The 16,689-nt window shown below is 44.6% G+C and overlaps 1 protein-coding gene across 4 annotated transcripts in view; it reads left to right on the top strand.

Annotated features, from left to right (window-relative positions):
- The first annotated feature begins 518 nt into the window (after positions 1 to 518).
- Positions 519 to 16,689, top strand: part of PIK3AP1 (phosphoinositide-3-kinase adaptor protein 1) — a 115,952-nt gene continuing 99,781 nt past the window's right edge. The window contains exons 1-2 of one of the 4 annotated variants that reach the window (XR_012803457.1): positions 519 to 957; positions 8,060 to 8,476. Coding sequence is in view for 3 of the 4 variants with exons in the window: in XM_075611006.1 (XP_075467121.1) it covers positions 945 to 957; positions 8,060 to 8,476 (430 nt within the window). In the remaining variant the exon portion in view is untranslated. Of the gene's footprint in view, positions 958 to 8,059; positions 8,477 to 16,689 lie in introns of those variants that run through there. The other 3 variants (XM_075611006.1, XM_075611007.1, XM_075611008.1) reach the window with 3 other exon arrangements.

Here is a 16,689-nt window from a genome sequence, read left to right on the forward strand (position 1 = left end):
TAGGAACAGTAGTACGTAGATTGTCAGCGCTATATAAATATCTTTTTCTTTTCCCCCAGGAAACAAATTAGTAACTCATTTTATGTCAGGGTAATGGAATCTTTATTGTTTAAATAAGCCAGTTATAATGACAACTAAGCCTGCCTCTGTAAGAGTAAAAGTGAATCAATAACAAGTGACATACACTGCAAAAAGGAGGTGGCCAACTCCAGTCCTTAAGGGCCACCAACAGGTCAGGTTTTCAGGCTATCCCTGCTTCAGCACAGGGGTTGAGCCATCTGTGCTGAAGCAGGTATATCCTGAAAACCTGACCTGTTGGTGGCCCTTGATGACTGGTCTGGAGTTGGCCACTCCTGCCTTAATACCAGGGAATTTCCCAGGTGAAAACCACATGGCACAGAGGCTGTTTGTTTTCTACTCCTGTAACTTGGCGAAGCATGACAGGCTTTTTTTTCAAGCCCTTGCGTTCCACTGTAGCATTCGACTGTGGCTGCTGGGGGGGGGGGGAGCTGACAATTGTCACTAGTCACTTTAAGACCCAATACAGGAAGTGTTGGACTAATAGAAATCAGGAAGTCGAGTGTTAGTAACATTACTGTTGCTCGTTTGCTGCAGCTGGTGCAGCCGGCACCTCCACACTGCCCGCTTAATTTCCTATGGGACAGCCATTAGCAACGAGTGTGAGCACTGGCACACCTGGTATATGGTCTCGTTGATGCCACTGTACCATTAAGGAGCGGCAGACTTTCAGATCCTCTACCTTGCTGCTAGTGCGAAGAAGAAAGATCGAAAACTTGATGCGTGACTCTTATTAAAAAAAAAAAAAAATAATAAAAAGAAGAAAGGAAGAAAAAACGACAAGACATAATGGTATAGGAAAAATCAGATTTACCTTAGAGATCGTTATATTAAAGAAAAATCCACTTTTCTCCAAAATATAAAGAATGGCATCCAAAGGTACGTATTTCTTTTTTTCTTTAAAGCAAGACATTTCCTCCTAATACTGTAAGTTCCTCTTTCTGTGTTCGTGACCAGTTAAGCGAGTTTGTTGAATGCACTTTCCTGCAAAACAAAGATCAAATGTGCTCATTTTCCCCCTTCCATTTATTCGCAGTATAAGGGGTTCTACACAAATACGTCCTCGTTCTGTAACCAAGAATTCAGGGTTGTTGGTAGCCTAAAAGTTATCCTATTTAAAGATGCACCCGGGGTTATCACCCCTCGTTCACGCATAAGATAACGCATTAAATCACCCGTGTGTTTTCTCCTTAAGCATTGTTTTCAGAAGCGGCAATTTAAGATAACGCATGCATTGGGTTACCGCGTGCAATCAGCTCTGCTTACTTCTGTACTATGCTTTTAACATTACTGCTATTGACCGCGGTGCATTCGCAAAAAGCGAAACTTCATCTGCTAACGAGCGCTATTAGTTGCGTACAAATTTTGCAGTATTTACTAATGCGGGCATCATTCTTCAATGGTAAATACTGTATGTCACAGTGTGGTGGTATTAATCACTGAAGGGTATATAGGGGAAGGGAACTAGCTATAAGCGTGCTCCAAAAATACTTTCAGTATACTTGTTGCAGCCATTAACCCTGTGTTGTCCGAGGCCAGAAATGCATTGCAAAGTGATGGTATCTGAAGGTCCAATTCAATGTACTGCTTAGCCTCTTTCTCATGTTGGGGAAGAGATCAGCTCCATACGGAGGAATGGGACTAAAACCTTTCCCAGCACAAGGTAGACAGCTTCACAGCATATTGATAAGAGCCAATGTAGCTACGATATTAGCACCCCGTGTCTCTTAAAACCAAGCGGCTTTTGCACGTGTTTGGCGACGTCACCAAAAGCCGCCGGAAGAGCAGGTATGAGACTATGCAGAGGCCTCGCGCACGCCCCCAGCATTTAATTTAAATGGTTTGGGGAAGAGTGCAGGGCCCCTGTAAGCGCCCTCCCCCCCCCCCACTCCCCAGAAAATTTCGCACCCTCTAGTTTGCACACCCCTGATCTCGGGCGTGATCAATAGATTTAATGCTCTGTGCAGTAAAAAGAAAAGGTTAAAGTCTGTGTGCAAAGTGCTCGTGCCAGTTCAATGCAGCCTCGCGAGATACAAATCCCCGGCTGCAGTGGAAGCACTGTATGCCCCCCAGCATCCTTACCTCCTGCCTTGCGCCCCCTCTCCTCCTCGGCTCTGGCGTCAAATGACGTCACGGGGGTCATGTGATGTTGCGTTACCATGGCGACGTGACCCCGCGGCCTCATTGGACACCGGTTACCATGGTGACGGGTTGCCGAAGATCAGCTAAGTGAAGCTGCAGAGACCTCGCGTGGTCCTCCCGGCACATAATTTAAGTGCCTTGGGGGAGAGCATGGGACCTCTGTAGCTGCCGCCCACCCCCCCCTGGAAATTCTCCCGCCCCCCCACTCTGCGCACCGCTCTGCTAAGCAATAATGGGGAGAGAGAGGGCTGCAGACCTGTCTGAGACAAGCAAACGCACCACACGTGGTATTTCTATTTGCTGTACACAGTTTAAAAAACAAATTGTGTCGCAACTGGGGGGTCCCTGGAGCTCGGCGTCGTGGAGTGTAGCGCCTGGGGACAATCTTGGCTAGGGACAAAAAACAATTATTGCTTTTAAAATATGTATATATTTTATATATATTTTTTTTGTACTGTAAAATATTACATTTAATAACGTTCACTTCTTGTTTGGGCGTTTACAGGGGCCCCGCGCGCTTCCCGAAGGCACTTAAATTAAGTGCCCGGGGAGCGGCGAAGGCCTCTGTGAACCTCACTTACCTTGGCTCCACCGGCTTCTTACAGGCGTCGCCACGGCAACGTAACGTCGTGACGCCGCTGGAGCAAAGGCAAGGGGGGGGGGGTGGCGCGGAGAGAGGGCAACTACCGGCAGGGGGGCGCAGGGAAAAAAGTTTCCGCTCCCCTGTGCTGAGATAATGGCGAAAAACAGCATTGCAGACCTGTCTGATACATGTGAATGTGCTCACAAGTGGTATTTTTATGTTCTGTATGCTGTATGGTGGAGGGTTTTTGTCACTTTTTCACCCACCATAACTTATTTAATGTGACATTAAAGGACAGAATATAATACAATAAAAGCATCAAATATATTAGCAGGAAAACAAATCCTGTCCTATAGAGCTTATGATCTGAGTGATTATATACTGTAGCTGGCAATAAATATACCTTTGCAGGTATAATGAGACTTAGCCACACAGAATTTACAATCTGTGCTTGAGGCAGAAGTAACAAACACTATGATTTTTAACTAAGTTCACCAGCTAGAATGACAAATATGTCAAGAAGGGCGTTAATGCTGTTGACGTAATGTTATCATATTTGTTTTGGTTACAATGTTGTGTGTCAGTTTTTCAGAAACTTGATTTTCCACCTCTATCAGAAATACTGTATTATAACTATAATTGAGTATGTTGGTGGATATTGTTAGAATTAGCCTGTGTAGCACCTGCTCATGTACAGTAATACTAGTTTAGGATATCACTGTAGCATTGTTATTCTATGTCCACGTTAGAGTGAGTTCCATGTGGGGCTATGCAAATGGTTTCTTTTATCTTCACTTATTCTTGAGTGGAGCTGGTGAACAAGGGATGAAAGACGCTTGTGCATCTTGTCGAGTAGAGTAGAATTATACGAATGTTTGGTCAAGGGAGCACCAGGTGTTAAAGCTGCAGTTCAAGCTGCCGTTTAAAAAATATATATATATTTTTTTTCCCCCCATTCAATATGTGCATCAATACAATCTGCACACTGACAAGTGATTAGCTAAGCTGCAGATTGATCCGTTCTCCTGTAATCGATCGCTTGCTCCGGGTTATTTAATTCAGTTCTTGCACAGCATTCTGGTCAATGTAGTCCTGGAATATGATTGACTGGACAGTTACTAGATACAATTGGTGCTAGAGAGAGGGCGGGGCTCAAGAGCCAGAGCCTATCAGAAGGGGAAGGGGGCTGTCACTTTAGAAATGCTTCCTACATTAGAAACATTAAAACATTTTTTTTTTTTAAATGCTACAAGTCTTTTCTCATAGTGCAGAACTGATTTATTTAAAAAACAAACAAACAAACAAAAACACATATGTAGGATATTGCTTGAACTGATGCTTTAATTGTAGTTTCTACAAGGTAGGGACCTGTACCAAAGTCTGTGTAAAGCATTTATACACTGCAGTACTGCATACTAAAACATATTGTAATTCCCAATTATTTCATATTTGTTGACTATGCGCTGAAGTTTACTATATTTCGGATGGATTAAATAGTTTCATTTTCAAAAATAGAGAGAGGCTTTATGTTGTAAAGCCTTTCTCCAGCAAGAAACACATTTATGGTGCACACCTAGGCTGTTAAAACTTAACCTTTATTTATGCCATGATTAAAATAATGGTACACATATGAAATAAATTTGTCATCAAAAATTAAACTGTGTGTATCGTGTTCTTTAAAAACTTGGTATAGTATGGGGATGCAGATAATAGGCTCTGTGTTATGAATACATACCCATCAGGGTTATGTTTGTCATGTGATATTTATATATAACGATCCCACGACGATGGGTAAATGTATCCTACTGTATGCAGATGCTAGGGTTGGGCTGACAAGGGTTAATTCCCAAATAAATTTGCCATACCATCGATATGATGAAGTTGCTGTTTATCAAGGGTATGTAATGTCTAATTGGTTACCATGATTGCATGACATTTGGTACTGATAAATAGAGAGTAGGTCAGCAGCGTAGCATACCTAATTACTCACCATAGATTGCACCTACCAGTGTATACACAACTGGGTGTCGCTGCTAGTGGTAACAGATATAATTTTATTGTTATTAAATAACCTCACTGTATATAAACGCCATGATCATTGCACAGTTCTAGCATCACTGTATAATTGTACACTCACCTACTTGTAATATAAAGATAACCAATTTCAATAGATGGAGTAAACAGTGCCCCGTATTCAAGTGTAATACACAGCACAATAGATGGTGAGAGGTAAGTGGATTATTCCTATGCTGCTGACCCACTAATACACAGCTGTTCCAGCACAATTATGCCATGAAATCATTAGGTAGAATATTCACCCAATAGACCACCCTAACAAAGGGTTACAAGGTATTAAATAACATGAATATGTTACAACCAGTACTTGCTACATATACCCAAGCTTGACAAAAATAACAATGGTAGACACTTGTAACAGTCTTGCACACGGCGGTGCTACATAACAGCCAGATACAACCTTCCAGCAGCAACAGCCTCGATACACAGAGTTGTTGTTGCGATTAAATAATTTCCCATAACATTTTTGCAATGAAACTGTGTTCCAGGCGTGTCATTTTAGGTTGGTAAAAGTTCTAGTAGCTGCGTTGGTCCTAGAGAAATGTATATTCGTTGTAGGTTGTGATACATTTTAGGGGATTAGTAATTAGTGTGCAAAGCTTTTGAAATGTTGTAGGTTTCTTCTTTAAATGTACAGTGCAAAAACATTTACTAGCACCAACATATATGAGGAACATGTATTCACTTCTTCCTTCTTTATCCGATTTTAGTAAAGTACGTAGAAAAAAGTAGCCACAGTTGTTAAAAAATAATTAAGGGCTCTAGACCAGTGGTTTGCAACCTTTTTAGATTGTGTACCCCTGGCTAGAAAATATTTGTTCTGTGAACCCCTAATTAAAAACCTTATTGTCTACTCATCAAACTATTGCTAACAAAACTATTTGACCGATCCCAGGCAGCATAGTGTCCTGAGCTTCTGGCGGGAACACACGCTTAATAAGACCCCTGTCTGCACACCTCAGTGTGTGCAGACAGCATGGGTGGTATAGCTGTCACTCACTGTGGAGGCTTCCAAAGTCACGGCCCACAATACTTTGCTGCTGTGGATGCAAAGCATTGTGGGGAGTGACTTTTACAGCTATAACACCTATGCTAAGATGCAGTCTTGGGCTAAGTGCACAGTCCCCCTGTGGGCTCAGAAACCCACTATACTACCTGGGATCCACCATTAACATGTTTTTTGCCAAACCCCTTGGAGACACCTGATGAACCCCTAGGGGTTCCCGAATCCCCTGTTGAGAATCACTGCTCTAAGCCAGTTGTTTTCAACTTTTTTTTTTTTTGGTTGGGGAACCCCAGAATTCGATTGTGAAATTCTGGGAAACCCCAACCCCCGCCTCTGTATCTCGACCCCCCCCGTCCTTCGTGTCTCTCCCCCCCCCCCCCGTCCTTCGTGTCTCTCCCCCCCTCACACTCTCCGCCACACTTTCTCCCTTATACTCACTCTCCCCCTTCTCGCTTCTATACACACACTCTTCCCCCTCCTCTCTTCTATACACACACTCTCCCCCTTTCACTCACACACAGATACACACTCCCCCTCTATCACACACACACACACTCTCTCCCCCTCCCCCATACAGACAGACACAGTCTCTCTCACAGACAAACACACACTCCCCCCCACAGACACACACTCCCCCCCCCCCCACAGACACACACTCCCTCTCACACACACACTCCCCCCAACAGACACACACTCCCCCCCGCCCCCCACAGACACACACTCCCCCCCGCCCCCCACAGACACACACTCCCTCCCGCCCCCCACAGACACACACTCCCCCCCCGCCCCCCACAGACACACACTCCCCCCCGCCCCCCACAGACACACACTCCCCCCCACAGACACTCTCCCCCCCCTGCCCCCCACAGACACTCTCCCCCCCCTGCCCCCCACAGACACACTCTCCCCCCCTGCCCCCCACAGACACACACGCCCTCTCTCAGACACACACTCCCCCCCCCACCCCCCACAGACACACTGTGTGTTTAAGTGAGCCGGCTCTTGCCCTGATTCTTCCTCTCTCTCCTGTCAACTGGAAATTGACAGCAGAAGCAGGGAGAGGAAAGAGCAGTGATCTGCCGGCTGCTGCTGCCAGGTCACTGCTATGTGGGGTTTCGCCAGGCCTGGGACATTTATCCCAGATCTCCCCCTCTGGCTGCCGCGGAACCCCTGAGGGGTGGTCGCGGAACCAAAATCACTGCTCTAGGCTAACGATGTAACAGTGAATTTACATGCGATGGTTTCGGGGAATACAGAGTGCAGTCCTTTTTTCTTTTTATTATTATTTTGCCAACTTGTTTAAAAAAAACAAAAAAAAAACGGATGTCCTTCAAAAAATGTAACTCCCTCTATTTGCATGGATCAAAAATGTAACAAATCTTTCAAAACATTCTCTTCAGAAGATTAAAAAATATATTTCTCAGTTACCGTGGTTGGCCAAAGGACTGCATTCCTTGCAAATAGCAAACCCGCTATCGAATGCAGCACCAAATTGATTTGTATGCCGTGGTCACTGAGAAAATGAAACAGGTTACATCTGAAAGAGTATGTTTTTTTTAACATATTGACGTGTGTGCTTACTAATTACACATTATCCAGTGGTTGAGGGTGTAAATGAATATCTGAGTTGATTGTCTTCAATGAGGGGTAGCACCATGTACATTGGGATTGTCACATCATAATAAATCCATGCAAAGGGTAATAAATAATGCTTTTATCAAAATTAAATATATTTTTGGAACTAGATGATCTGGACTGCCCTGTTGAAATATAAGTCTAGCTTGTGGCTTTTGATTGATGTGCTCAGGGAACCTTATTATAATGCAAACTTAGATCAACAACATTCATTTTGTATTGCGTTGATTCATCGCTGATGAAGGTGCTTTGCATCGAACCGTTGGATGCTTGGATGACTTAAGTCACTAAATTACATTTTGTGCACTATTGATCACCTTAGTTTTTGGTGTGCATGGCCATTGCTTGCTCACTGTTCATGTGCCTTGACCAGATTTTGTTTTCCTTAGCACCCAGTTCTACTACAAATGATCCCTTTAGATCCCAGTTAGGGGTATCCCAATTTGTTGGCTCTGAGACTCCTTATGAATCCATTGAATTGATTGCAATAAAACACTATTAACCCATTATTATTTTTTATTTTTCTCGAAATGTCACAGGAAACCATGGTGTTTGCAAGTTGTTAATAGTTCATGGACCTGATGCAAGTGATTGGTGCCAGTATCTCCTGAATCTCTTTGAAATAAACCCCCGAGCCCAACATCTTGTGATCCAGAGCTACGAAGTAAACAGTGATGTTCCGATACCAGCAGACGACCTAAAAAGTTTCCAGAGCTGCAAATGTATTCTTATTCTCTTGTCTGGAGATCTGTTAGACAGTCTTTACATCCCTGATGTACTGGACAGCTTGCAGAGAGCTCTGAGGCCTTCCAACAAGGTGGTTGTTTTGTTTTGTGGAGTGACGGATTGTGAAGATTTCAGTGTGTTCTTCGAGGAGTGGGCTCAGTGGAAGCAACTTTCCTCTGAAGATGACCCTGAAACATATATTACAGCTGTTGCAGATACCATCTCCGAAGGTATGGGACACACTACATTTGTATTAGAACCATCTCTTGGGCTATCGTGGGGGTGGAGGAAGGGGGGGGGGGGAAGAGCCAGGACAACTGCCCTAGGTACGGCGACTGAAGGGGCCCTGCACGTTCAAACCCGGAAGTTGGGCCAGACCAGAAGAAGGTCTCGACTTCTGAGGACCATAATTTATTTTGGTTCCTGTCTTGTAGCCATGACCCGTGCCAGATTGTGAAGCCAGTAATAAGTTTGCTGGCCAAACTTCTTTTGAATGTAGTTTTGCTGTGAAACCGCAGGCAGAAGCTTAAAGGAATCCATGTTAAAGTGATGCACTGTAGCCTAGGCCAAGGGTGCGCAAACTTTTTTGTCTGTGCCCCCCGCTCCTTACCTTTTCTCCGGTGTTATCTAATGTCATGACATCATGTTATGTTGCGTTGCCATGGCAACACGTGGCCATTTGACTTTGTGGTGTAATTTTATGCCGCGTTGTCATGGCGATACGTCGCCAGAAGCCACCGGAGACAAGGCAAGTGGCAGTTACAGAGGCCTCGAGCATGCTCCCCCTGCATCTAATTTAAATGTTGTGGGGAAGTGCACGGGCCTCTGTAAGGGCCGTGCTCCCCCCCCCACCCCCCCATAAAATGTTGTGCACCCCTGGCATAAGCCACAAGGCTCTGAAGAATCAGGGCTCATCATGTGACCTTGTCTAAAGCAGGAACAGATATTATGTTCCCTGAGATATCATGGTGCCTTCAATGCTAGTTATATACATATATTAAGTCTGAACTATGCAGTGGCACAGCTACCTGCAACTGGTTTAGCTGTACGAGGGACTGACTGTTAGGGTCCCATACTACCACCCACCGCCGGAGCAGTGTTCTGGCAATTCTATATGGCCCCCTCTTTCTCTTCCCTCCCTCGGGGCCCTACACGTTCATCGGGGCCTTGCGTAGAGGCAGAGGGAGCCCACCCAGGTGGTCCTAACACAGAAGTTAGACCCCACCAAAAGTCGGGCCCAACTTCTGCAATCGCCGCCTGGGTGGGCTGCCACCGGGTAAGGTCCTGCACGCCCCACTGCACAGGTAGGCCCCAAGAGGGGGGAAAGTGAAGGGAGGAGACCTTTTTTTTATCCCTGTACCAGGGATCACCGCTAAGTAGTTCCGTCCCTGGAACTACGACTCATTAGCAAAGGCTTACCGTCAAGTTATTGTAACATTCCATTGCGGAATCTTCCAATAACATTACAATTCGGAACGTTTTAGCATTACTCCGATCCAGGTTGAGAAAGGGAGGAGAGGGAAATAACGGTATATTGCTTAAGTTATTCCTAACTGTGCAGCCCCAACCAGCTTCACAATATAACCATTCTAACAACGATAAGACAAAAGAGGTCAAAACAGGTGTTTATAAGCAGGTTTCTTTGACTTTCTGAATATGTACCTCTTTAACTCATCTTTTGCTGTAAAATCTGTGTAAAATAGTGGGCATAAGCTTAAAAGGATTCATGTTAAAGTGGATGTCGATGTGCTATGCATACTCATTTGCATTTTGTTACCCATAATTCCTGGCTGCAGACTAAGTGCTGTAATATGGGGGTAAGATAGGCCATTAACCATCCACGCACTTATGACACAAAAACTTGAAGCCAATTAAATGAAACAAGCTGTTTGATATGCAGGTTTGCTGTCCATGCATTTCTTTAACCTAGACTTTGATGTGTATGCTGAAGCAGGGGTGGCCAACTCCAGACCTCAAGGGCCACCAAAAGGTCAGGTTTTAAGGATATCCTTGCTTCAGCACTGGAGACTCAGTGTCTGTCTTTGACTGAGCCACTGATTGAGCCACTAGTGCTGAAGCAGGGATATCTTGGAAAAAAAAACTGACCTGTTTGTGGTCCTTGAGAACTGGAGTTGGTCATCGCTGGCCTAAAGGGAATGTGGTAAAGTAGAGAAAAAGCAGAGCGTGACCCATTCTGAGTCCTCTTTTGTATGGTATTACAGTATCTTCAATCCCTGGCTGCCTGGGGTGTGCATGTGCTCCGAAGTGTTACTGAGCATATATGGTCTTTATAAATTAAAAGTAACAGATATGAAGAAAAGGTAACATAGGTAACATACTGGTGTAATATGACATGTCAATAGCCATTCTGAATTATTACTTTTGTTACCACCTGCTCAGTTATTAAAACAAGTAGTAGTAAAAATCGTTGCGCGCAAAAAGAAATGAACCCAATCAATATTGTACTGATGAGACTCTAATGTTGATATATATATAAAACGTCAGCTAGGTGAGTGCAGGGGGGGGACGGAGGGAAAGGAGGGAGGGGGAAAGGGTGGAGGGAAGGGGGAAAGAAGGATGCTCAGAAGCGCGACGGATAAGAAACTAATATAAACAAATAACACTCACACGGCCATGTGTAAGTGGTCTTCACATTATCTCTGATGGTGACTGGTATTGTGCTCCCTCTTCACATTCACTGGGTTGAGGGAGCAAGTCCCTGCGTCCTCCCGCTGGGCCACAGTGGGACAACAGACAGCCGGAAATTGGTAAAAATGCTATTTATTGAACAGAATAAGAATAATCATACTTACATCTAAAAACACATGCTCCAGCTATCCGCTGCCTCCTTTTGTGCCACGCTGCAGTTGATTCCCACTCCCGCGTCCGGTGAGTGGGACTGTGACCGGGGCACTCTAGAAAATTATGGGGGCTGGTAGCGGACAAACTTCCTCCACGTCCCACACTGGAACAACGCGTTTCGCGCACAACCGGTGCTTCGTCAGGTTCCTGTGGGTTGTTGGATGTGGGGTTCTTTTTATAGCGTCTGGTCGGCCATTATTAATAGCAATCAAATAATAATCTCATCAAGAAATAGTTAAAATCGTGAACTATAACACAGAGCAAATGCTGTCTTCATCTGAACATATGCTGGTTGTCTTAATCAAGATCTGCGGATAGTTGTAGCGTTTGTTTTGAGATGTAAGTGCATGATTATTCTGTTCAATAAATTGCATTCTTACCAATTTCCGGCTGTCTGTTGTCCCACTGTGGCACAGCGGGAGGATGCAGGGACCTGTTCCCTCAACCCAGTGAATGTGAAGCGGGAGCACAATACCAGTCACAATCAGAGATTGATGTGAAGACCACTTACACATGGCCGTGTGAGTGTTATTTTGTTATATTAGTTTCTTATCCGTTACGCTTCTGAGCATCCTTCTTTCCCCCTTCCCCCCCCCCTCCACTCACCTAGCTGACGTTTTATATATATCAACATTAGATTCTCATCAGTACAATATTGATTGTGTTCATTTCTTTTTGCGCTCAACTATTTTAACTACTACTTGTTATCTGAGGATCAAGGGAAGATCCCATTCTTCGGCAGAGCAGCATCACCGATTTGGGCCAGTATATCATCATTTCTTTGGTCTGTTATACTTTATTCAATTGTTGGGATATTTCAGCTATTGAGACATTAATTACTTCCAGGGAGCGCCCCAGTTTCTTTTCACAATTATTATAACTGTGAGCATGACACTCAAATTACTTACACTTAACACAGAGATTAAAAGAGCCATTCCTCCTACCAAGTTTTTTTTGTACAACCTGCCCCCCCCCCCTGCCCCTCCATTTATTTACAGGGGGGGGATTTGGGGCACCCCTGAGGCAAATGCCACTATTTTCAGCTTTGTGGGCCCTCCTCACTTGTACCTGAGATACTTACCAGTGAAGTTAATAGGTTTAAATCTCCCTGAGGTGAAACAAAATGGCTGCCAAATCTCAAGCCAATATTTCAAATAAAATGATTGTGGGAGGCAGGTTTGAGATTGGGGCGTGAGACTTGTATGTTTATCAAAAGGGAGCATGGGTTTAAAAAGTTTGAGAAACATTGTGCTAGTTACATGGTAACAGCAACATTGTTACTTTTGCCTTACCTCCAACCTCACATTACTTGTTGCCTACAGAAACAACATTATTGTCTCAAAACACATTCCTCCTTAATCATCTGTAAAAAAGATTGCTATTCAAAGAATGTTTGCTAAACCTTACTCCGCTGCGGGCCTAGAGGCCTCTCCTCTCCGGGTTACTCTGCTGGTTTTTATGTGGTGACAGAAAAATATTAGCGGCTATTTTGACACTAACAGAAGGGGAGTGGGGGATGACAGTCTCAGACCTAGATGCATAATTTGGATGCATCCTATCATAATATGTGTGTCTGAGCAACTCCAGAGTGCCATAGCCCCTCCGTAACCCTTTCAGTGTCACTGCAAGGGGTGGGCGAACTTATTGAAGTTCGGCCCGTGAACGTTCGCCCAAACTTTAGCCAATTTTTCCAACCCCACAAATGTTCGTCGCCCCGTATTTTTGCTTACAAAGCAAATCTGCCTCAAGCCTCCATTATGCTTACATTCGCAAAATAAAATAAAAACTTTTTTATTTGTTTCTGCAAATTTTTTTGTTTCATTTCTTTTGGTGCTCAAAAATGAAAGTTCGCACAAATGGGGAAAAAATAGGGTAGTGAGATTTTTGCGCAACAAAAGTTTTACACAAATTAATGACATTTAAAAAAAAAAAAGTCAGTATCTGTGTAGATTTGCCCTTCGGAAGAAATGCCTCTGTCCACATGATGTTAAGGACATGCCATTAGGGCAGCTAACAAATTAACCCTACAGTAATTATAACCACTCCTCAATTTTAAAAGCTGAATCACGACAAACTAAAACAGTTACAGTGATGTAAAACACCTTAATACAGCGGTGCGCAAACTGGGGGGCGCGAGACTGCCAGCGGGAGGGCGCGGGGTTTACAGAGGCCCCGCGCGCTTCCCGAAGGCACTTAAATTAAGTGCTGGGGGAGCTGCAGGGCCTCTGTAAACCTTTACTTACCTAGGCTCCGGCGGCTTCCTTCCTGCGTCGCCATGGCAACGCGGCGGCAAAATGACGCCGCGAGGTCATGTGACATCACGTTGCTATGGCAACGTGACGTCATGACGCCGGAGCGCAGGTAAGTGGGGGCTAGGGGGGGGCGCGGGAGTGAGGGGACCACCGGTAGGGGGGCGCAGGGAAAAAAGTTTGCGCCCCCCTGCCTTAATACACTTGCGTTCAAAATGTCTTTTTGAAAGTTCAGCTCAACTCGAGTGAAATGGACCAATATCTTTTCCAACTTGGCAGTCACAGCATATTGAATAGAGAAGCCCATATTTTTTTTCCCAGGGCCGTTGGGTTTCCTGATATCCCTTTCTTAAAGAGTGACTAAGGCTGAAATGTAATACATTAGCTCACAATTTACAGTAACCTAGATTTGTTAGCAGTTGAATTCTGATATTGCTCATGCATTTCCTGAGGCAATTGTTCCTCTGTTGCCAAATCCTGTAAAATTCTGAAGTGTTATGTAAGAGAGCAATCTAGAGGAAGCTGTGAACGGTTATGTCACAAATAGTACTTAAAAAAAAAAGTAGTATTCAGCATTATAAGCAATATCACATAATTGTGCTATTTAAAACACAGCTAAGTTTTCAGTTTTTTGAAGTGAAACTTCTTTAGTGGCACCTAGTCAATTTTGATGGAACAAAACTCCTTAATGGAGACGAAAATATGAAACGGAAATGACGTCACTTAATGGCCGCCGCTCCCCCCACATGCCTGCTGTCACATGCGGCGACGGCGGCGATAGCCGCTCCTAACAGCCGCTCCTAACGGCCGCCGTTCCCCCCACACGCCCGCTGACATGCCGCGCATGCACAGTAGTGATGGCGGCAGAGGAGGCTGTTGGTGTGATGTAATTGTTGCCAGTAGAGACTGTTGGCTCGTGCACGCACAGACATGGGAGTTGGATGGATGCGCATGCGCAGATGTGACCGCCGGGTCCCTCATGCGCTTATGCGTCCATCGATACCAGCCAGGAAGCTAACTGTGCGATCATTCGCACAATCGGCCGTTGCTGCGAGGCAGCCCATGTGCAGAGTTGCACACTGCATCCACTACATACGCCGAGTCACCCGGCACATCTAGCGCATGCACAGAGGCATCACCCTCCCCCTGCACATGCGCAGAGACGGCTGTATCCTCATGCGCAGAAGAATACTCAGCCTAGTGCACAAGCAGAGGTCTCTGGCACGCATGCGCAGAGGCCTGTGGAGCTTGGCAGCGCGTCGCATATGGGCAGCAGCAGCACCAGAGGAGAAGATGACACAGAGCACTGACCACCCACCCACCCCCCCCTGTGTCACACAGTCACAAGACACACACACACACAGTCACACACAGTCACACACACACACACACACACACACAGACACACACACACACACACACACACACACACACACACACACACACACACACACACACACACACTATTACACACACACACACACACACACACTCACTATCACACACAGTCACAACAGTCACATGCATACACACTATTACACACACACACACACACACAAATACAAACACACACACACACACACACACATGAGGAATTCACAGTTATGCGCAGAAATAAAATTATGTTCAAAATAATCTCAAAAATAAAAATGGCTAAGACTAACACAGAAAGAGTGCGTGAGTATCGTGCTCGTACTAGAGCTACGAAAACACACAAAGAAGTTTCACTTACTATGCGCGTGCACAGCACACACAGCTTTTTTTTTTTTATTGATCCCAAACTAGGGCTTTCCTGGTATATAAAAGCACCAGTTCTGTACAGCACCATGGCAGCCCCTCTTTTACAGAGATACTTTATTTTGATGGTGGATCATGCGAACACTAAACATGGCGATCAGCAACTGCCTGTACTAGGAATACCACCTGCACCCACCCAGTGTGCATTACTGTGAAAACGACACCTTTTACAGGGTTTGTGAATAGTGTGGAGCAGTAACTGTGCACGCAATCAATCACCTTTCGTAATACTGACATTTCATGAATACGGTCCAACAGTGATGTCTGAATTGTTAAAGTCTGACTTCTTACAATGTAAATGTTATTTCTTGGTTGATTACACCCATACTGTATCACAGTCACTTTGGGTTGTTTGATCTTGGCATGCTATTGCTTCCATAATAGCTATTCCAATGACATATACCCAACATTTAGACGTAAAATACTATCAATTTAAAACAATAATCTTCTTCCAAATGCATTTAGATCTAAATTCACATTGTGATGTTCTGTTTTTCAAACATGTGACAAAAGTGACAAACCCCCTTCTCCGTGCAGTGTAATGCAAATAAAAATATCATTTGCACATCTCAAGACAGGTCTGCAACCCTGTTTTTCACCATTATCTCTTAGCATACAGTGCTTCCACTTCAGCTAGGGATTCTGGGAAATGACATGCAAATGAGCACACAGTGTCACCTTTTGCTTCATGTCCATTTTAACATGGACTCCTCTAAGCTTTTGCCTGCCGCATTACACAGCTTTTCAGACAGCCTGGGTGAAAGAATTGAATAGTCAGTAAAACCTAGTCACAGACGGCTCTTTTGGGCCTCATCAGTATGAGGAGGATTATGGCAATAATAAAGTTTGTAATTCACGTTGGGGACCTTGATTTTATGGCCTTGGTTCCTCATGAATGCAAAATGGCACAAACACACTGATATAGGGTTAAAGAGAGAAGAATCAACAGTTCAAATGATACCAAAATAAAAATCTAGCCAAGCCGTGTGTGCTCTTTTAACCCATGTGGCTCAAGGAGTTGCAGGCCCCTGAATGAAGTCAATGTAGGAAAAGACAAATGTGTGTGGCATGTTGGTCGGTGTTGTTTTGCTCATCCAGCTTGTACAGCGCACTTCTTTCTGGTTAAAGAAAACAAATGTAGCCAAGGGGTGGAAACAGTGTCAGTATGCATAAAAGTAAAAGGGTTCGCACATGGCTTTCCTCTTTAGCTGCTTCAATATGTGATGTCAATCGATCTCTGGATGAAGGGGTTGCTTCTTCTTTTACATAGCGTGCATCGGCACACAGCAGAGCTACTGGGAAGGAAATGACACCCGTGAGAATAAGCAGAGATCAGACTGTTACAGCTTGCGGATGGAAGCAGGAGGCTGAGCAGATATAGGTCCATATTCACACTAAGAAGTGCTGCTCTGTGAGACACCTTCTGTGCTGGAAGACACGTTATGGCCTCATTCAAGTGAATTTGCCGTTAGGGGCCATATTTGCAAAGCCGCGCTCGAAGGTGTTTTATGGAGTAGCATGGTTTAGTAAATATG

Source organism: Ascaphus truei, chromosome 8 (genome assembly GCF_040206685.1).
Source record: "Ascaphus truei isolate aAscTru1 chromosome 8, aAscTru1.hap1, whole genome shotgun sequence".
Lineage (NCBI taxonomy): Eukaryota > Metazoa > Chordata > Amphibia > Anura > Ascaphidae > Ascaphus > Ascaphus truei.